General features: G+C 48.1%; 2 protein-coding genes across 4 annotated transcripts in view; one reads left to right on the top strand and one right to left on the bottom strand.

Annotated features, from left to right (window-relative positions):
- LOC132469163 (adhesion G protein-coupled receptor L2-like) overlaps window positions 1–21,304 on the bottom strand; it is a 189,311-nt gene that overhangs the window by 61,112 nt on the left and 106,895 nt on the right. The window lies entirely within an intron of this gene.
- Window positions 1,238–21,304, top strand: part of LOC132468828 (adhesion G protein-coupled receptor L2-like) — a 32,561-nt gene continuing 12,494 nt past the window's right edge. Inside the window, 15 exon segments of the mRNA XM_060066644.1 lie at window positions 1,238–1,620; window positions 1,623–1,664; window positions 2,735–2,838; window positions 4,016–4,201; window positions 5,277–5,315; window positions 7,560–7,743; window positions 8,571–8,693; window positions 9,135–9,340; window positions 10,199–10,372; window positions 12,043–12,252; window positions 13,041–13,261; window positions 13,983–14,049; window positions 18,727–18,818; window positions 20,455–20,499; window positions 21,068–21,094. Coding sequence (XP_059922627.1) covers window positions 1,275–1,620; window positions 1,623–1,664; window positions 2,735–2,838; window positions 4,016–4,201; window positions 5,277–5,315; window positions 7,560–7,743; window positions 8,571–8,693; window positions 9,135–9,340; window positions 10,199–10,372; window positions 12,043–12,252; window positions 13,041–13,261; window positions 13,983–14,049; window positions 18,727–18,818; window positions 20,455–20,499; window positions 21,068–21,094 — 2,066 coding nt within the window. The 5' untranslated portion in view covers window positions 1,238–1,274.

Raw genomic sequence — 21,304 nt, 5'->3', positions numbered from 1 at the left:
CAGTGCACAAACGGCACGGCTGCACATTTTTCTACATGCTCTACGGGCGGCCTAATGGGTGAAATCAAAGTGCTCAAACGCGATTAGATCCAGTACACATGTTGCATTACAATCATAGCCGCTTTGAATCCTGTGGAGGCCTTTTTTCCTCCTTTCGATTTTATTTTTGAATATTTTTCATCACAAACAACATTCATAGCTCTGGCTCACCTGAAGCATGCTGGAGCAGATTACCATCGAACTGTCGAGTATTTATCAAGTTTTTAACACGGGGGGGGGGGGGAGAAAAAAAGAACAATCCCTTACGTTTAGCTTTTCCCTGAAAAGTAATCACAGGCAGGGCTACCAATGGCAACACCTCAGAGTGCTGTGTGAAAAAATGTCCTCCCTTAGTTTTCCCCTTAGTGGCTTATGTTAAATGTATGGAGTGTACTATTTTTCTCTCTGTCTCACTCCCTGCCGCCAGACTGAAACCTATTGTATTTGCCCGGGGCTCTGCGTGAGCTACAGTTCACCTGTTTCGTCGCAGGTATAGCGAAGGGAAGGAGCCGGGGAGAACGAATGTTCAGCCTCCCACCGATACACACATGCAGGGCGACTTGTTTCTCCACTGAAATTCAATCTTTTCTGCCACCGCCGGCTCCCAGGCGGCGAGGACTGCCGGCCAGGAGCGTGTTTGACTGTAATTATTGCTGTTGTCTTGTTCGCGATACGGACCGACAGATAGCTAGCTGCCGTGAATAAAGAAAAAACATCACCAGTAGTCCAGGGCCAGAGCGAGCAGCAAGTGTTGTTCCTTGCCTGCGTAAAGCCCCTTCAGAAACGTGGTTAATCGGATGTGTTTATCTAAATGTAATTGTCTATTGGTTTGTCTTTATTGGGTCTTTCTCTAAATGTATTTGGGTCTTGTTATTCCTCTCAGTGTATTTGGGTCTTTCTCTAAATGTGTTTGAATAACGTCTGTGGCCACAAATGACAAAGTTACCACATAATGGTATCTGTTGAATCATTAGTCCCCCTCATTGGCAGTGCTTCACACACAGTGCATTCAAGCACTGTCAAGTCCCACATATTCATTAACATCCCTTTCTCTCTCTCCATGTCCCTCCCTGTGTGTTTCTCTCTCTCTCTCTCTCTCTCTCTCTCTCTCTCTCTCTCTCTCTCTCTCTCTCTCTCTCGCTCTCTCTCTCTCTCTACCTCTCTCTCTCTCTCTCTCTCCCCTTCTCTCTCCCCCCCCCCTGCCGGCTATAGCTCCGCCCCAATCAGACATCACCATGGCGCCAGCAGCGGCGCTGAGGACTACCACCAGCTCCGCGACGACCGCGGTGCACCGGGGCGGCAGCAACAACAACAACTACACGGGCGGCGGCGGCGGCAACAGCGGCGGGGGCGGCGGCGGCGGCGGTACCGCCAGCGCCTCCACCACGGCCCCGCCCCCCCGGGAGGCCGGCAGGGGAGCGGCGGCCAAGCCCCCCCTCCTGCCTCCTCCCCCGCCTCCCGCCGCCGCCGCGCCCGCCGCCGCCCCGCCCACCCCCTCCCCCCCGCCCCCGGAGTCCTACCCCCTCCTGGAGCGCTTCTGCGACGCCCGGGAGCGGCGGGAGATCGTGTGGCCCCAGACCCAGAGGGCATGGCGGTGGAGAGGCCCTGCCCCAAGGGGACCCGAGGTGAGCACAACAAGGGCCTCCAGGAAAACACGCGCGCGCACTGAGAGCGCCGAAGCCCGGTGACATAACACGACACACACACACACACACACACACACACACACACACACACACACACACACACACACACTAACAAACACACACACACACACACAGAGGAATGCACGTCCGCCTCAGCGCTGGGATAACACACACACGCGCTCTCCCGAGCACCACCCTGTTTATATTTTTTTATTATGTCACTCGGGGCTACCCCCCTCGATATTAGAGACACCTGCAATATTGTCGGTGTCTTTAATATCGTGTCGCCCGTAACGCTGTGTGTTTCGTCCGTTGATGTGTCTCTCTGCCGAAAAAAAGCACAAGCACCGAGGTGGAATCGATAAAAGTTATCTCACGGCAGACGTCGGTAACAGGCGATGTCGTGGTTTTCCCGGCGATTCCTTTGAGGCCAAACATGGCGGAACCGTTTTTTTTCCCCTTCTCCGCCCCGACACGGGCGGTGGTTGTTTTGGGGCGTAGCGGTCTCAGCTTCGTCCCGTGAAGCTCGCGTGGGGAGAAGTGCATTCCACGTTTGTTTGTGTGTGAAATGATGTTAACGCCCGCGGGGGATTGGGGGGGGGTGGGGGGGGGGGGGGGGGGCTTGTTTCGGCTGACACACAGGGCCTAACAATGCTGGGAGAAGGTTTTAGAGGTTTTTTTGTTTGGAGGGTGGGGGCTGGCTCGATGGAATGATGGAATCGGCCCCTGAGCTTCTGTAAATATTTGTCTTCAGTTTGAGCAGCTCAAGGCAAATGTGGCCGAGCCTTGCTCAACGGCCTTCGTCGAAGCCACCATAGTTTGTGCTGCATTCACATCATTCGTCACACACACTCACACACACACATACACAGCGGCACGCAAACACGCACACACTATACACACCAACACTAACACGCAACCTCTACTAATATACAGTATACATTCCATAGTCCACGCTTTGTTTTTTCCCCAAAAGAAATGCTGTCTCAGTCAATTCTCCCTCAACTAGGTTGAACTTGGAACTATTTGTGTCTTGTTTTCCCAAACAGGCACAGCCTCCTATTTATGCGTGCTGTCCACTGGGGCCTGGCACCCAAAGGGGCCCGACCTCAGCAACTGCACCTCCCACTGGGTCAACCAAGTCGCCCAGAAGGTTGGTTTCAGCTGTATCACCCTGTTTGTGTTATGCTGGTCTGTGCAGCTCGTTATTTACCAGCCCTTATATGTATTGTGATCACACGTATTGTACCGTGTTTTTCAGTCATAATAACAGTAATATTAACTACTGTTATTCAAAATGAATCGTGATAATGGTATTCAGGATAGTTTTATTTATATTATCGTTTAACTACTATTGCTACGAGTAGTGGTAGTCGTTGCAGTGTAGGAGTAAACTTGTGTCTCTAAATCAAAAGCTAAAATAATTAGTGAAAAGAAAATGCTGTTGCCTCCAAAATGAACGCTGAAAAATTATTGTCAGAGTTTTCAGAATAGTTTTCTCTCTTTTTCTCGCTTATTATCGTTGGGTATTGTTCTTACTAATAGTGGTAGTTGTTGTAGTGTAGGAGTAAACTTGTCTCTACAAATCAAAAGCTCAAATGAATAGCGAATAGAAAATGCTGTTGCCTCCAAAATGAAGGATAGAAAATATGACAATGCTGTTTCACCATGTGTGCTGCACAGTCATTTTAGATTGTGTCAAAGAGGCGGACTAGGAAATGTTACAGCACTGTGTCTTTATGTAGAACCACATAAGAAAATGTGTGTGTGTATATGTGTGTGTGTGTGTGTGTGTGTGTGTGTGTGTGTGTGTGTGTGTGTGTGTGCTGTGACAAACAGGGCGGTTCTAACTGGGAACTGCCCGGGGGGGCCTGGCTGAGAGCTGGGTCTGTATTGTATTTTAAAGTCCAATATAACCTTGCTGCCAGTCTGCCCTTTATATAACTCTACTACAATAGCTAGCTTTTACCTGACTCGGAGTCCATAATACGTCCGTAACCGGTGTTTTCACTTTGTGCACTCTCACTCAGGAGCTGGTCTGGATGTCCACACACACACAGGCCTCAGATGCATTCTTCTCCCATATTGGCTTCAGTCTATTGTTCAGTCTTTTTATTCACAGGGACTTCGTATTGATTGCCATTTTATTGTTAGATCCATGTCGTTGGCGATCAGGTAGGGGTTTAGGCGTCTGTATCAAGGATACCCTCAGGGAAAAGCTACCTCAATGTGGAGATCGGGGTTCAAACCCGAAACCCTTCGGCCCCTGATTGTTCACGGGCCCCATAACACACCAGAACTCTTTTTTTCGACCCGCCCCCCCTCTGCAGATCCGCAGCGGGGAGAACGCGGCTAACCTGGCCAACGAGCTGGCCAAGCACACCAAGGGCCCCATCTACGCGGGGGACGTGAGCTCCTCGGTGCGGCTGATGGAGCAGCTGGTGGACATCCTGGACGCTCAGCTGCAGGAGCTGCTGCCCAGCGAGAAGGACTCGGCTGGCCGGAGCTTCAACAAGGTACCGTCGCACGCGAGGCGCGCCCCTCAAACGCGCACACATGCACACACACGCGGCCCGCACGCACGTGCACAGTCACCGATGGCGCGCACGCGCTCATAACTCGCACAATCGGGCCCCACCCCTGCGCTCGAAGGAAAGGCGAGCAAAAGGACGAGGTCAAACACGTGCCCGCACACTCTCGCGCACAGTCTAACGCACGTAGTGGATCACACACGCAGACAGACACACACACACACACACACACACACACGGGCAATTTCAGGCACGCCCATACACTCGATCCATGCGCACTTGCACGCAGGCACAGACACACACACACTAACTATCTATATATAAATAGACCTAAAATACACACTATTGCTCGAGCCCTGTGCTCTATTAAGATAAATACTTCAGTCATGTTCAATTTAGTCCTCTCTCTCTCAGGGTCACTCTGCCTCCGTAAAGGTTGAAACCCATACAGGTGCACTCCGGACATGTTCATGTGGTTAAGGCAGAGGCGCGGAGCAAAACACACACACACAGCCCACATTACAATTTCCACCCATCGCTCCATTTCTTCTCAAAGTCAAAAGGGAATTTATCAAGGACAGGGGCAACAGACACATCATCAACAACAACCACATCATCAACAACAACAACAGCAGCAACAGCAGCAGCAGCCACAGAAACGATAATACTATCTCAGGATCTGTGGTGGACATTTGTATTCACGGTGATATTCGTACATCTGTGGTAATTGCTGTCATTTTGCCTGCCAGGGCCAATAGCCCTATAATGTGTCAGAGAGACTCTTGAGTAGAAAATACAGCATGTCATGTCTGGGAGCTAGAAAGGTCTGTTTTTCCTTTTGGCGCCCAGTTAGTTCTAGCTGGCCACACAGGACACAGTTTGCCTCTATAGCGTCTGTTCCAGGTGGTCACTCAGTCGTTAGCCACACTACCATTAATAATTCTAATTAAGGTTTTGCGAAATTTGCAAAGTCGCTAATTTCCTGTGTCTGTGTGTTTGATCTGTTATTTTTTTTTGTTTTTGTTTTTTCTTGTTTTTCTTTTTCTAATAAAACCAAAAGCTTCAAAAACGAGAAAGGACATGCAGGGCATACATGAAGGTATTGGCGCTATGCTATCCTATGGACTGCTGCACTCTGTTGCCTGCTGCCCACCTCCATGTCTTCTGTGTTATGTACCCCCCCCCCCCCCACCCCACCCCCCACACCCCCACACCCCCACCCCTCAGACCCCCCCCCCCCCCAAAATCAGCAGCATGCCCGTTCTGCACACCACCGCCACCATGTTCCCTCCCCAACCTCCCCCCTACCCTCACCCTCTTCTGTCTCTCCCATTTACCAGTAATTTGCCTTTATATACACAGCCACAGTTGTAGCCAAATCGCTTTCCACGCCGTAGTGTAGCCATTCGCAAATTACGAATGTGGCTCATTTCTCCAGCTTCTAGACTATTCCTCTGTCGTGGGCCTCTTCCCGCCACTCCTTCTGGTGGTTACAACTGTGGCATATTTATTCGTTTCTCCCCCTTTTTTTCCCCCTCTTTTTTTGATTCCCTCATTTCTATATATCTTTATTAATTTTTCGCTTTGTTTTTAACAAGATTGTCCGTGTTCTCGACGCATCATAGCCCCGATCCCAACATGACGACATCATCGGCCTTATTCATTTCCTCTATTTGCTCGCCTGTACAATTCATCTCCCCTTGTTTCCAGCGAGTCGTGTTTAACATATATGTGTATACAAATACCAGAGCTGGTGGTAATAGTCCCTGGCTGGGGATTGTCTTTATTCCAAGGCAACCGTAACCTGATCTTTCCCGAACCGTAGACAGGGTTGAGAAAAAAAAACGTCAATATGGACGTTCTCCAGCCTTGACACGGCTTTCCATTTGTTTTCCTAAATTAGCGATTCGTAGCTCCAACTCCCCAGTTGAACGAGGTTAGCCCGTGTCAAACCTATTTTTTTAAACACCGTTTTTCCCTGGCTGTTTCTCTTAACGGTACCAGCTCGTTGTTACTCATCCATATATTCCCTTAACCATTAGGGAGATCTCTGTCCTCCCTTACCACCAATGTCATTCTCTCCCTCCCTTCCCCCTCTCCCCCCTCCCCCCACTCACCACCGACCACTGGCCATAGGAGAAGAAAAAAGGGAAAAAAAGAGAAACAGGCCCTGTGGGAGGGTATTAAAATGGATTGAGCTAATTACCCAGCAGACAGCCATGAGCTTGTTAAAGGGGAGTGGGGAGAGAGGGAGATAGAGAGAGAGAGATGTAGTTTCAGACCCTCCCCACCACCCCTCCCTCCCCCCTCCTCCCTCCCTCCCTCCAATATGGTGTTATCCATTTCAGCTTTAGCCCCTGCAAGGGCCGCTTATACATATACACTCTCCTCGCAACATGTGTGTGTCAGTTGACAAATGTGTATGCGTTTAGATGAGGGGAGGAGGGTTAGGGTTGGGATGGGGGGGGAGAGGGAGAGGGGGGGAGAGGAAACAGTTGTTTGGGTCGATGGTAGGTGACATGGCGACGCATGTGACTAATGAAAGTGCACGGGAAGAGGAGCGGGAACGAATGGGAGTTAATGGGTATCTGACGTATGTCATATTTAATGCAGCAGTGCATCAGCCAACTTCCCCCCCCCCCCCCCCCCCTCCTCCTCCCCACATTGATTACCTGATTAGACGCATTGATTTGATTATTTCCTTCGGAGCTACCAGAGTTTGTCTGGGAGCTTTGGCTAGTCGTAGGGAGTCTGTGCCGCTGCCACAGGTTAGCGGGTCGTAGCCGCTCGCTGTGAAAAGATTAGGATATAATCCTGTGATGAATAATGTAGTCCGGTGAAATCAGTTGTAATGATAATTACTTTGTTTTGCTGGCTGTAAAAAAAAAAAAGCGATTAACTTTTTTAAGATATTTAATTTATCTCTTGCAACAATCATCTCACAACGATTAAGTTTAGTGGGTGGCTTAGTAATGAGAAAAATATGTTTGTGTTTATTTTGTTGCTATTAGCTTGACATCCCACAAACAATCGTGTCTTTGCTGTGTCCCCCTTATGCGGGTTTCGCTCTTGGGAATCAAACGTATCTAAGATAACATGCTAATTTTTATTTCCCTTTTTTTCCTAAATGATAAACTTATATCTTCTCGCTATTTTTTTTTTTGACTGATTGCTATTGCTTGGCCACTTCATAACCTGTTAAACCACGGTTACGCGCTTGCATCTCTGTATCTGAAATTGTGTTTACTTGTCACAAATTACTTTTGGGGGCGCCTTTCAATCTTATCTTTAGTTTATCCTTGTTTATTTTGTTATTTTTTTCTTCTCCCCCCGCTAACTACAGGCGATAGTAGACACGGTGGATAACCTTCTACGTCCTGAAGCTCTGAAGTCCTGGCACGACATGAACAGCACGGAGCAGACTCACGCGGCCACCATGCTACTGGATACCTTGGAGGAAGGGGCCTTTGTCCTTGCGGACAATCTAATGGAGCCCGCCTTCGTCAAAGTACCGGCCGACAATATAAGTAAGCTAACACAGTTTTGTTGAAAGCCAACAACACAAGCGTGAGGAAGCCTTCCTCTGACGGAAGCTCTTTTCATTTGAATACTTCCAATTCATTCAGTCGCTAAAGCTCCATAATGGGGAAAACAAGGCCGGGAAAGAATAAAAAGACGAGGACTTTGTTTTCATAATATGCATTTAAACCTTCGGGGAAACAGGGAAAATAAAGGATATTAGGTTTAATGAGTCTCTTACTGACAAAGTGATGAATATCGGCCAATTAAATAGACTGGATACTCTGATTGCAAGCGCTCAGTTTATAAATATGTGTGTCTGGACCTTGTAACTCTATACATTAATGTGAACATTAGCTCGCCTGCTATGCAGTCTGAGAAAAAGAAAAAGCATTTTTTATCTACTGCATTCATCGTTTTGCCCTTGTAGCTCTTAGAGGTAATCAACACAAGATGTTTTTTTTGTGCTCAATCCAGTTTTCCTTTTAGTTTTATCATGTGGAAATCAAAATTTGCCTGGATAAAGATTTTTTTTCCTCAATCACTCATTGAGACATGGATTAACCATTCAAAGTGCTGCCAGAAATAACGAAAAAACATTTAAAAGGCAGGTTAAAACAAGTACATTTTGAAAAGATAAATGGTCATGCTATTATTTGATTTAATATTTGATATATTCATCGCTCTTTCCCTCTCTCTCTCTCTCTCTCTCTCTCTCTCTCTCTCTCTCTCTCTCTCTCTCTCTCTCTCTCTCTCTCTCTCTCTCTCTCTCTCTCTGTCTCTCTCTCTCGCACTCTCTCTCTCTCTCGCACTCTCTTTCGCTCTCTCGCTCCAGTCCTTGATGTCTATGTGCTCAGCACTGACGGGCAGGTGCAGGACTTTAAGTTTCCACAGTTCAGCAAGGAGGGCATCTCCATCCAGCTGTCGGCCAACACTGTGAAGCTGAACAGCCGCAATGGTGAGATCCCGGTGACAACAAGAAAAGAGGGCATAATCCAAAGATTCACATAACCCACGCTTTTAATAGACACTGTTCTTCGCCATGTGGGCCAGATTGTGAATGAGTACACAGTATTTCTGTCGCCTTCCCCTTGTCTACAGAAAGGGGAGGGTATCTGTCAAAGTTGTCACTCAATTGCCGCCTGTCAGAACCCACAATGTTCTGTGATTACAAAGGACTCTTAGATAGAATTTTCTCTCGTAAAAAAACGTGAAATGCAATACTATTAGATAGCCAAAACGGAAAACCCCACTTAAATTGCCTGACGCCAATTTCCTAGTTTCCTTAAGTCTGGTTTCCTATGTATTTTTTTGTTCATCTCTTGGGAGATGTTAACACGCCTTTATCCTCACCCCTCTCCCCCCCCCCCCCCCCCCCCCCCCCCCCTTCTCCATTCAGGCCTTGCCAAGCTGGTGTTTGTGCTTTACAAGAACCTGGGCCAGTTCCTCAGCACCGAGAACGCCACCATCAAGATGGCCAACGACGCGTACGGGCGCAACGCGTCGGTGCGCGTGAACTCGGACATCATCGCCGCCTCGATCAACAAGGAGTCCAGCCGCGTGTTCATTAACGACCCGGTGATTTTCACCCTGGAGCACATTGACGTGAGTCTATTGCCCATTGCACCCGACACAGAGGTCATATCCAGAAATCGGCAGGGGGTGCAGGCGCCACGTAGCGAGCAGACGATTTGAATTGTAAATGTCTACCGGGGGTCAGCCTGCAGTTTATTTAAGCCGTTCGAACCCCAAATTAAAGCGGTCTTTAGAAACTAAGTGAATTCTTAATGAAGGCTAATTCTTTAATCAACATTGGGATATAAATGATACCCATTTTCTTTTATAGTGGAGGAAATTAACTTCTAGATTAGTCGTACAATCTACGGTGAAATTACTGGAGCACCAATTATCTTTTGTTTTTTAAAGTTGTCACGAGGGTTCCCAGAGGGGGAGTGCACCCGATCCAATCTTTTATCAGTGAAAAACTGCAATTCCAGAAAAGACATGCTGTCAAACAATTATGCATCTTTGTTATTAAGGCCTCATATAGCACAAGACACGCCTCGTGGATCTGCTAAGCACGGGGCAAATGAGACATCAAAACATGCTTTATGAGTGCTTTAAAAGTGAATAATCCCATATCCGAATGGGTTTCTATCTTTGGTGTGTGTGTGTGTGTGTGTGTGTGTGTGTGTGTGTGTGTGTGTGTGTGTGGGGGTGGGTGGGTGTGTGTGTGTGAGAGTGTGTGTGTGTGTGTGTGTGTGTGTGTGTGTGTGTGTGTGTGTGTGTGTGTGTGTGTGTGTGTGTGTGTGTGTGTGTGTGTGTGTGTGTGCGTGCGTGTGTGTGCTCGCCCAGGCGTGTGTGATTTGCATCCTTGTTCTACACATTATGTTTTTTCAAGGCGAGTCAATCACCATATTCGGGTCTTTTAAAGAACACTGCATCTCCTGTTTCTTTCCTTAGGTGGACCGCTACTTCAACTCCAACTGCTCCTTCTGGAACTATTCAGAGAGGAGCATGATGGGATACTGGTCCACACAAGGCTGTAAGCTGGTGGACTCCAACAGAACACACACCATCTGCTCCTGCAGCCATCTCACCAACTTCGCCATCCTCATGGCCCACCGGGAAATCTCAGTACGTACAGGCCTACCTTGAGTGTGTCTGTTGGCTTGCTTTGCTGTTAGTTTCTGTTACTTTACTTTCCTGGGCAGCAGGGTTGTCTAGTGTAGCGTTTCTCAAAGTTGGGTCCCAACATATACCCCGCTGAAATTGAGTTTTGGGTCCGGAGATGAAATCATTCTCCAACCCCAGGTCTAGTGGTTAGGGTTGTGGGTTGAATCCCCTAAAGTCCACAGCCCATATAGTTTGTCAGCATATTGAGTGAGATGCCTTACCCCGACCTACCCTTTGAAAACTTGTATCTATCTTCAGTGTTAGTCACTTTGGAAGCGTTTAAATGCCCCCAAATGAGTAAATAGTAATAGTACTTTGATTTTGACCTGTTTGGCTTGAATAATTAGTATGCATAGTCTTAACTACATGTATGTCAACCAGTGACAGGCTCAATTAGAACTGGTCCATTTGTTTTGACTTTTTTTGATAGAGACACGCTGGGGTAAAAATATTCGATACCTACAGCAAGGTTTGGACAGGTTTGATTAGCGTTGAGGTAGAGTTTTATCAGATGGAAGAGATGGTTCTCATGGGCCCTCCTATAATAGTAGTGTGCTTGTTTTCTGACCAAACGGTAAAACATCATTTTTCAAGGCAAGGAATAAATGTTCAGCAGAGGGAAATTGTGTTACCTTTGTTCAACATAAAATATGTGCGGAAAAATGGGTGAGGTGTTGGTGTTTGTTAAAGGCTGACCATGAAAGAGAGTGCATTGAGCACAACCACTTTTTCATGCCACCAAAGAAGACTTTTATAAATAAGTGAAAGGCTCTATGAAAGCATTTCGTTTCTTTTTAGCAATGAAAAATAATCACATTTAAGTGCAATGCAATTTGGATGTTCATGTTTAACAGTTAAAACATGAATAAAAATATCAATATCCTACTACTTTCAATTTCCACAAAGGCCTGTTTTTCTTTTTAAAGCCGAATCCATTTGCTATCTGCCATTATCACCTCATAAGCCAGAAGCCACCGTATTCTCGTGACTCTCAGCCACTCATCATACATTTCCAGCTGCACTTTGATTACTATTATTATTAGTAGAAGTAGTAGCAGTAGTATTATTATCACTTGTAATATCAATAGTATAATTTCCGATACATATAGCAGTACAACCTCTGTACAACACATTGTTTACTGAGTTGAAGGGGAAGAGAAACGCTGTGACAGCCATCGGATGTCTCTCTGTGATGAATAGTTTATGTGAGGTGACGAGTCAACCACAGGAAATCAGGGGGGCGTCCTTTTATTCGCTGGTGATGCCTAGGAATATCTTTTGTTATTGTCAACACAATCACAATACACAGAATCCCTCCTCTGTATTATAGAAGTGAATGGAATAATTAGATCCCCAACTCTACAAATGTGAAATACAGAGCAATAAAATAAATAACAATGAAAAGATCAAAGGAACAGCATGCCACATGTGTAACAGCACATTATTCAGCAACAATGGTGGCTTGATGACAGTGCTTGTACGTTCTACCAGGAGCGCGCTGTTGCGACACCAGGAATCATGTGGGACTCAGCATTGACCCCTGCTGTACGCCTCCTCATCAATTTGCCTCTGCTTTCCCTCAATTTCCCCCCTTTCCCTCCCTCCGACCCAACCTCACCCCCCGTCTCCAGGTTAGCGATGGGGTGCACGAGATGCTGCTGACCGTGATCACGCGGGTGGGCATCGTGGTGTCGCTGGTGTGCCTCACCATCAGCATCTTCACCTTCTGCTTCTTCCGCGGCCTGCAGAGCGACCGCAACACCATACACAAGAACCTCTGCATCAACCTCTTCATCGCCGAGCTCATCTTCCTCATCGGCATCGACATGACCGAGCCCAGGGTACGTTTTTTTGGGAGAGATTGCGCCCTCGGTGTTCCGATTCGATTCCGCACCCCATCTGTCTTTCTTTAGCTTTTCTTTTCTGCAAAGCCAGCCAAACCCCCCTACTTCTTCTCCCAGGGCCCTCCCCTGCCCCCCCTCCTTGCCCCCCCTGGAGCATAACAAAGGACCCCCCGTTGCAGCCTAAAATTGATGAGACTTTACACATTGTTTTTTTCCTAAATCCCTTTACTTGTTGGAACACAAAGTGAGAGAGTATGGGGGGGCACAGCCATTGATAAACACCAGCGAGGGACTTGTGTTTTCAGTTGTCAGGCTCTGTTTCCCGTCTTAGTTAAACCTTGCTGTCTCTTCGGTGCGATATATGAAGTGCCAATGTGCAGCCTTGTAATCTGCGGTTTCTACGCCTGTCTACATATGCAGCGGAGCGTGTTGGTAGGTATAAAAAGTGTGCTGTGTGTGGTTCAAAAAAGAAGTTTGTGCCTGCGTTCGTCGCGATTTAACGATGTTGCCACGTGAATAGTCGGAGTCGCGCATACACACGTACGCGCTGAATAATGGAGGCCGATGAATCATTGAGGTGACCTGTTTGAATGGATTCACTGTTCTCCCAGGGTTCAACGTGCATATAGAGCCATTGTTGTGACTGAAGTGAGTGTGTACGTTTTTCTGTGACTACAAAAGATTTCATAGTAAACGAGTATTAAATAGAATAATCAAGGTCGTAGTACTCGTCAAAGATGTGAATTTAATTTGAGTTTTTTTGTTTTTTTTGGTTTCTGTCTCAGATCGGGTGCTCCATCATCGCGGGCATCCTCCACTTCTTCTTCCTGGCCTCCTTCTCCTGGATGTGTCTGGAGGGCGTCCAGCTCTACCTGATGCTGGTGGAGGTGTTCGAGAGCGAGTACTCCCGCAAGAAGTACTACTACGTCTCGGGCTACCTTCTCCCCGCCATCGTGGTGGGCGTGGCCGCGGCCATCGACTACAGGAGCTACGGCACCAAGAAAGCGTGAGCAGCTCCGCCTCTCTTTTCCTGTGGACCACTCTGTGGTCTTCGTGTTGTCAGGGGGGGGGGTTCGATCTCAGCAGAGGCTTGTGAATATCGTGGTGTTTGCTGCACTGTTGCCTTCGAGGTCTGCAATCGCGTCTCAGAGGGAATCCTATATATAGTTGCTATATTTATCTATACAAATGTATATATGTGTATGCAGCGTATCTTCATCCTAACCATACAGTGCCTTGTGTGCTTCCCAGGAGGCAACAGAAAAAAATGATTTGAAATATCCTTGCCTTGAACAGGCAGCTGCTGTTCAATTTTTTATGTCATTCAAAAGTGGCTGACAGACTCAACACTGTGGTTTCAGGGGGCCACGGTTTACATTAATGCCTCTCCCGCTCAAAGACCCTCCAGTGACCTCTTGTTTGTAAATGCTCTCTTAAAGAGTGCAGGAGCACTATGTCGGAAAGCCTTTTACCTAGATTAATGGCCGTATTTTAGCTAAGAACCAGCTAGCATACAAAGAGAACCTGGGAGTGTCTTTCTTTTTATTTCTCTGCTATGACTATGTTACTGCGCTTACCGGAGACTGTGCGAGGCGCCACAAATAGAAACAGACTGCGGCTATTTGCTCAGGGGCTAATGTCACCATTTTGGCGGGAAATTAATTTGATTCATTTTGATTCGGTTTTGAGGAGCTAGTCAATAAGGATGATTTTGTTTTCTTTCATAGGTGCTGGCTGAGAGTGGACAATTACTTCATATGGAGTTTTATAGGACCTGTAACCTGCATAATTATGGTAAGTTATGTTTCTATCTAAAACAGAAATTAAAGATGAATAAAGACAAAATAAATAGATGAGCTAAAAATAGATGGAATGATGAAGCATAAAAGAGAGGGAGAGAGAAAGAGAGAGAGTGAGAGAGAGAGAGAATGAAAGAGGGACAGAGTGCAAGAGACAGAGTGAAAGAGAGACCAAGAGGGAGAGGAATAATTGTATTGCTGTTCACTCATATCTTGTTATGCCATCCAACATGAAGATTTTGTCAAATGGAGGTCTACCGCTCCATTTGACCAATGGAGCGGAAGACATGTTATTCATTTTTGAAACAGAAAATACCTGAACAGGACCCCATTTATCCCAAAAAGCTCTTTGTCTTCCTTTCTTTCCTTCTCTTCCTACCTCCCATGCTCTTTCCTGTCCTCCTCCCTTCTGTGCATGCATATCGCTGCAGTAAATAGCCAGGTGACCTTGTCAGGACAAAAGGTAGCGAGCAAAGGCACCTCTCTCTCTCCCTCTCTGTTGTTTGGTCAAGGACTGAATGCCGCTGAAGGACACACGGCATATTATATTGACATACAGTGGCAGTGGAGCATGCAATTATTTACTGGTCGTGACATTATTATATCTGGTTCCATCCGAGATGCTTAGAGGAACACGACCTCTGGGACTTTTTCGGCTCTCTGCACACACACCCTCCCACACCACACACACACACACACACACACACACACACACACACACACACACACACACACACACACACACACACACACACACACACACACACACACACACACACACACATCCACACGAAGAGAAGAAAATAGCAGGTGGGATCCCTCAGATATAACCCAGCAAGATTTCTTTCCCCCCCATCAACTATTGGCTTCACACACGGGGATCAGACGGAGTGCTCAAAACTCTGTGAACCCGACGCAGAGAAGGGATGACAGGTCGCGTTGGTTCATTATCCCGGTCTTAACCATGGTATCAATGGACGGATTGACCTCGGGATGAAAGGGGGAGAAGGGGGCGTCTGGCGTCGGAGGATTCAGTCAGGGGAGAGAGGAGGGAAGAAAAGGCCGTCATCTCCACAGGTACACACACTTCCCCGGGGTCGACCTTGGTCGTGCCTTCACATGAAGAACACAACCCTCGCCTTCCACCTGTGTGGCCGTGAGAACACACAGCCACCGCACCGATGCTGTTTAATTGAAAAACAATAAGACGAAACCACGGGGAAAAAAGAAAATAGCACGCGGCTCACTGGCTCGACACATGTTCCGTCAGGCGCGACAGACTCGTTTTTCTATGCTCTCCAAATTGGAGCCGAGTTGTTTCCCTCATCGCTTGTTGTCCTAAACGATTCGCATGAGCAATGTTTACGCTGTGGACACACCGTGGATGATCAGCGTGACCGAGGATAGAGATAACCCTGACACCGACACAGGAGGTGGTGGAGGAGGAGGAGGAGGAGGAGGAGGAGGAGGAGGAGGAGGAGCAGCTGCAGCACTCTCCCCTGGCCGCCTGTGAGCAGCCCGATGCTGTACTCTAGCCCGCAAAGGATGAGGATTTTCCAGCATGGCGCCCCAAACGCCACCCAAACACCACCATCACTACCACCGCCGCCACCACCACTTCCAACACCACCGCCACAGCCACCACACTAGCAACACCACCGCCACCACCACCACCACCACCACCACCACCACCGCCACCGCCACCGCACCTCCCTTCTGCTCTCCGCCTGCAGCCTGTGTTCGCGAACATTGACAAGAAAGACAAAGCACATTGGAAAGGGGCCGTCTCGGGAGAGCGGCGCCGGAGCAAGGTTTACGCGGCGCACTCGCCTGACCCCCCCCCTGGTGAGGGACAAATTGACTTTGTTCTCGTCATTGAGAGGGAGAGCAGGCCAACGAGGGAAAGGAGGAGGAACACACCCTGAGATAAAGGTAAAGGAAATGACCCGATGTCTCGCCGAGGACTTGATGTTGAAACGCAAACCCCCCCCCCCCCCCCGTTCCCTGTTTCCGCCAGTCTCAGAAGATGACGCTTCAAAGCCGCAACCCCATCCTCACCCTCCCCCTGCCCCCCCCCCGGAAAATAAGGCTTTCCTTCACCTATTCTCTGCCTCCCGTCGTCGTCGTCGTCGTCTCTCTGTTGACACTTTAGTCTTTTATTTCGGTCGCCTCGTCTGCTTTAGGACCGAAACGCCAGACAGAAAGCTCAGCCGGGCGCAGAGAGGCACTTTGAGTGGTGTTCCCAGGCAGACGTCGTGGGTCGACCCTTCCCCCCTCCCCCCCACCTTTCTCCCAACACAAACGGGTATTAGCTCCATGAAGGGGGGAACATGGAAGTAATGAGTCGCTGGTGGTGGGGGGGGGGGGGGGTGGGGGGGCGGGAGGGGGGGGGGGGGGGAGCCATTAGCATGCTTGAGATGGCATCAACACACGGCAACTCCTGGATCATGACACATGGCGTTCGGACGGCTCCATCTGCACTTTTAATATTTCATAGACCACCTCCCCCCATTGGTTCAGTCAGAGTTCAGCGTACATACACACACACACACACACACAGACACACACACAAACACACACACACGTGCAGGTTCCGCTTTTGGAAAAAGCTTTCTCCTCGGTCCCACGGCGGCAGAGCGGTGCTTCTGCATGGCTAGCACCGGATGATGCAGGCAGAGAGACAGGAACAAGCTAGGGAGAGGGAGAGGATGAGAGAGGGGGCGGGAGAGAGAGAGAGAGAGATAGGGAGAGAGACTGAGAGAGAGAGAGGGACTGAGAGAGCGACATGGGTAGGGGCAGGGGGGCGACTCTGCACTCGCAAGGTAGCCAGCTGACCCCCTCTTTGGGAGAGAGAGAGAGAGAGAGAGAGAGAGAGCATGGGGGTGAGTGGGGGGTGGGGAGGGAGGTCTATGTGTCGTGCCACTATGAGGTCTCCTTCGAGCAGCGCAGTCCCCCTAATCTGTCTCATTGGATCCATGTCACTACTCCTCCGGGCAGAGGCAAAACGCCCTCCCGGCCACAAGCCCCTACCCTCCCCCTGCCCCCCTCTGCCTAGCCTCCAGCGCTATTTCCAGTGTTCTGGTTCCACACGGGCAACTCCTCAGGACTAATGGCGAATGGCGACAATAACAAAAAACACGGCATCAGTGCCGTCTATGACATAAAAAAGCTGGGGCTGGATTTATTTCGCTTTTTTGTGTCCCCATCCTCGCCGCTTGAGTTATTGTGTGAGTGGCTCCAACAGTTGATTGCACGCGGGGTGTGTTGGCGTGTCGAGGGGAGAGGGGGGTTGGGGCGGAGGAGGGGGGGGGGGCTGTATTGATCACTGGCTGTCTTTTGATCGCAGGGGGCCCACACGAGAACATAGAGGATTTGTGTTTGTGGGAGTGAATTGCAATACACTCAGTCCAGCTCTGAAAGGGCAATAATTTATCTCCTGCTTTTGAATTCGCCCGTCACTTTTCGGTCTTTTGTTCCGGTGCCTGTCAACAATGCTACGATACAAACCTTAGCGATTTTGGGTTTTTGTTTGCTACCGCTAGCTCGAAGAGATCAATGACGACGGAAGGAAAACATAACGGCACCTTGACATTTCACATGGAATAAAATGTGGCCATTGTTCGATTATTATTTTGCAAGGGATTTGGTCTGTAATCTTGTGTCAGCCGCACCACAAGGCCTTTGTATATTTGCAGTATATCTGTTTGAGCCTCCAAACAACAATCTAATATGCCTTTGGTGGGATTTGAGGGACTATTTGTACGTGTCTGGTTTGTAGTACATAACCAGAGCGCTTCGAGTGCCCCTGCTATTTGTGTTTATGTGTGTGCCATGTTGGAGGCTGTTTCTTTTCCTTAAGATAAATGGTTTCGAAGTAAACAGTTTGGAACGACTCCTCACTGCAAGCGCCAGTGTGCCTCTAAATCACGGCATCGATTATTTTTTTTTAAGGTAGCAAATAATCCACCAGGACGCACAGAATGTCTGGTTTTTTTTTGTTCCAGAACCAGACCTGGCTTCTTTAAGATTTAATATAACATAAAAAACGAGGAGAAAAAAAAGGGGCCGATATCATTTATTTATTTGTCTCCTTTCTCATCCTTCCCTCTTCTATTTCGTATTTTTTTTCCCCCCCTGTTTTTGTGAAAAGAAAAAAATATCAAAGAACATATATACCATTTTCCCCCCAAAGTATTTTGTTCCGATTTATATCCTACAATATGTCATGTTGTGCATAAAATGATATTCCGTTGTTTTGTAAAACAACAGCCTCTCAGATTTCCCCCCTCTGCTCTGTTTCATTCCCCCCTGGTTTCGCTAGACTGTTGCTGTGTGGCCGTTTCTTATACGGTGATGGACTTTAATGCATTTCCATGCTCTATTGATATAGAATGACACTAAATTTGGCGCCAGTCAGTCCGTCTGAGCCCGGTAGGAACAATAGATGTTTATTGGATTAGTCTGAGGATGGCTGGACATCGAAGGATTTATTTTTTTAATATTTATAGACAAATTAACAGTTTCTTCTCTCTGTCTGCCCCTCTCTCTCTGTCTGTCTCTTGCTATCTACACCCCAGTCTCTCTCTCTCTCACTCTCCCCCCCCCCTCTCTCCCTCTCTCTGTCTGTCTGCGATGTCTTGAGTAATTTGTCTTCATGTGTTCATTTTAACAGCTTAATCTCATCTTCCTGGTCATCACAATGTACAAGATGGTGAAGCACTCCACTACCCTGAAACCTGACTCCAGCCGCCTGGAAAATATAAAGTAAGAAAGTGTTCCTTCCTGTCCAACGCCCGGCTGGCTAAGAGACCTCGCGTTTCTTATCCAGCCTCGCAGGCCAACACTGTTATCACTGCGTCTTGCTTTTTTGTGTCTTTCTTTTTAACTAGAACCTTTTATTTTATTTTTCATTATTGTTATTATTATTATTGTAATTTCTGTATTTAATTATCTTTTTCAGTGATTTCTCGGGTGTTCAGTTGGGGTAGGTGGGGGTCTCTAATGCCTCAATGTTTTAAGTTTCTCTTCGACGGCAACTCTTGAATTCGTTATCATTACCGGGGAGGGGAACTGTTAAACACGACATTGTGTGGCATGAGGGGGGATTGAGAATTCGAGGCACGGCTGCGCCGTAACCACGACAACACTGATGCCCCGAAGGCCCCTTTGTTGTCCTTCGTTGTGGGGTCCTGCTGGCCGCGACGCAGGTTCATTACAGCGTGCACACGTGCACACCTGGCCTTCCTAGTGCACGGCTGTTAGGAGCGTGCTGTTTGGGTGTGCGTGTGTGGTGCGGGGCACTGTGAAGAGAGAGCAACAGAACCGCCGTGTACATCTGTACTGGAACAAGTCCACATTTGTTCCCTTTTTTTTTCCCTCCGGATTGTTCCCACAGCCCCATAGATCCGAGTTAGAACTCCCTCCCCCCACCGCCACCCCCCACCCCCGCCCCCACCGTCAGCGGGCTAGCCGCTCCACCCCACCACACCCTCTGCTGTGCTCGCAGCCTCAATATGTCAGTGTTTTGACGTGGGGAAGAAGAACAACAAGCCCGTAAAGACTTACGTCACACTCTGCCGTCGTGTTCGGGTTCTGGAAGGGGGAAAACAAAAGAAAAATCCATTTATCTATTCCAGTCGGAGATGAAATATCGTGGCTCCTCCAAATGCTAATTGCTAACCCCAAACAGTTGGGGTTTTGCGTTAGATTTGATCTCTCTCTCTCTCTCTCTCTCTCTCTCTCTCTCTCTCTCTCTCTCTCTCTCTCTCTCTCACCATCTCTCTCTCTCTCTCTCTCTCTCTCTCTCTCTCTCTCTCTCTCTCTCTCTCTCTCTCTCTCTCTCTCTCTCTCTCTCTCTCTCTCTCTCTCTCTCTCTCCCGGCGTAGAATCAGCCCCACCGTTAACGGTTTGCTCCCGGGTTTGTTTTGCCTCTAATGAATGTGTTTAGCATGTGTGCTAAATATTACAGCTCTGTGGTGAAAAGGCAATCAGCAGAAAAACGTTGAAAAGGTTGTGTTTATTTAGACTCCCCAGTTTATTTATGTCACGGGTTCTGTTCGCTCCCGACGGGAAAAAAAAGAGGAAAAGAAACGCCCATTAAAGAACACACAGAAGTGGACGATTGTGTGCGTGTGCGGGGAACAAATATACACTTTAGTCGTGCCACAACGTTATTCCACCCGGGGAAAAAAGGGCAACTTTCTATCTTCCCCATTGTTTATCGTGGGTTTATGTGTTTCTTGCTTAATGATGTCGGCGTCTGAACCTCAGAGCGATGCATCAGAGCCATTGCATGTCGCATGAAAAAAAGAGAAAGTTAACCCATGTCGTCTGCTTTCTCTTTTCCTGCTCTTTTGCCCCCTTGTCTCCCACCCTCCTCTGCTCTGTCACCCACAACCAGTAATTATCGCGTTTGCGACGGATACTATAATACAGATTTGCCTGGGTAAGCTTTAACTCACACACACCTGAGTAACGCCATAGCCCTGTTACTCATGCATAGCTGACATATGAGTTTAAAGGTGACGCATTACACCACCAGGTGTGAGTGTGAATAGCCGTCACAAGCCGTTTTGAAATTCTGCCTCTTCTGGCATCGCAAGTGGGCGTGTCCACCTAGATGTGTGCTGGATAGATCAGTCTACCAGCCTACCCAGTGGACTGTAGCAAACGTCGCTCATCCGACCGTCACACATCTAGGTGGACACACCCGACGATGATGTCAGAAGAGGCCGATTTTCAAAAAGGCTTGAAACGGCTAAACACACTCACACCTGGTGGTAGAATATTTCACTGTGCTCGATGGCCAAGAGCTCGATACAGCATGTTGTAATTTAATCATCAACAACCAACACACACCCTTGTTAGCAACCCTAATACCCATGCCTCATATAATTTCCCCTGGATCAAAGTTGAAGAGAAACCACCCTCGAATGACGACTAACCCACGCTGTGCCTTCGCTCTCTGATCTAACGTGTGTTTCCTCTCCCCCCCCGCTTATCACGCTTTCTAGCTATGAAGATAATAAACCATTTATCAAGTAAGACCACGTTACCCAGAAGTCTCCACTCCACAGCCTGTAGTTTATATCCTCTCGCCACATTTGTTTGCTTTCTTTTTTCTCGAGGCTCTCTCCGTTTGTCCTCTTCTCTATCGCTTATCTATCTGCCCTTGTCCTTTCCGTCCCTTTCTCTTCATCTCACGCTGTCTCTCTCTCTCTCGCTCCCTCGCTCGCTCGCTCTCTGCCTCT

This window comes from Gadus macrocephalus, chromosome 12 (genome assembly GCF_031168955.1).
Source record: "Gadus macrocephalus chromosome 12, ASM3116895v1".
Taxonomy (NCBI): domain Eukaryota; kingdom Metazoa; phylum Chordata; class Actinopteri; order Gadiformes; family Gadidae; genus Gadus; species Gadus macrocephalus.
This window is presented reverse-complemented; position numbering and strand designations above follow the sequence as displayed.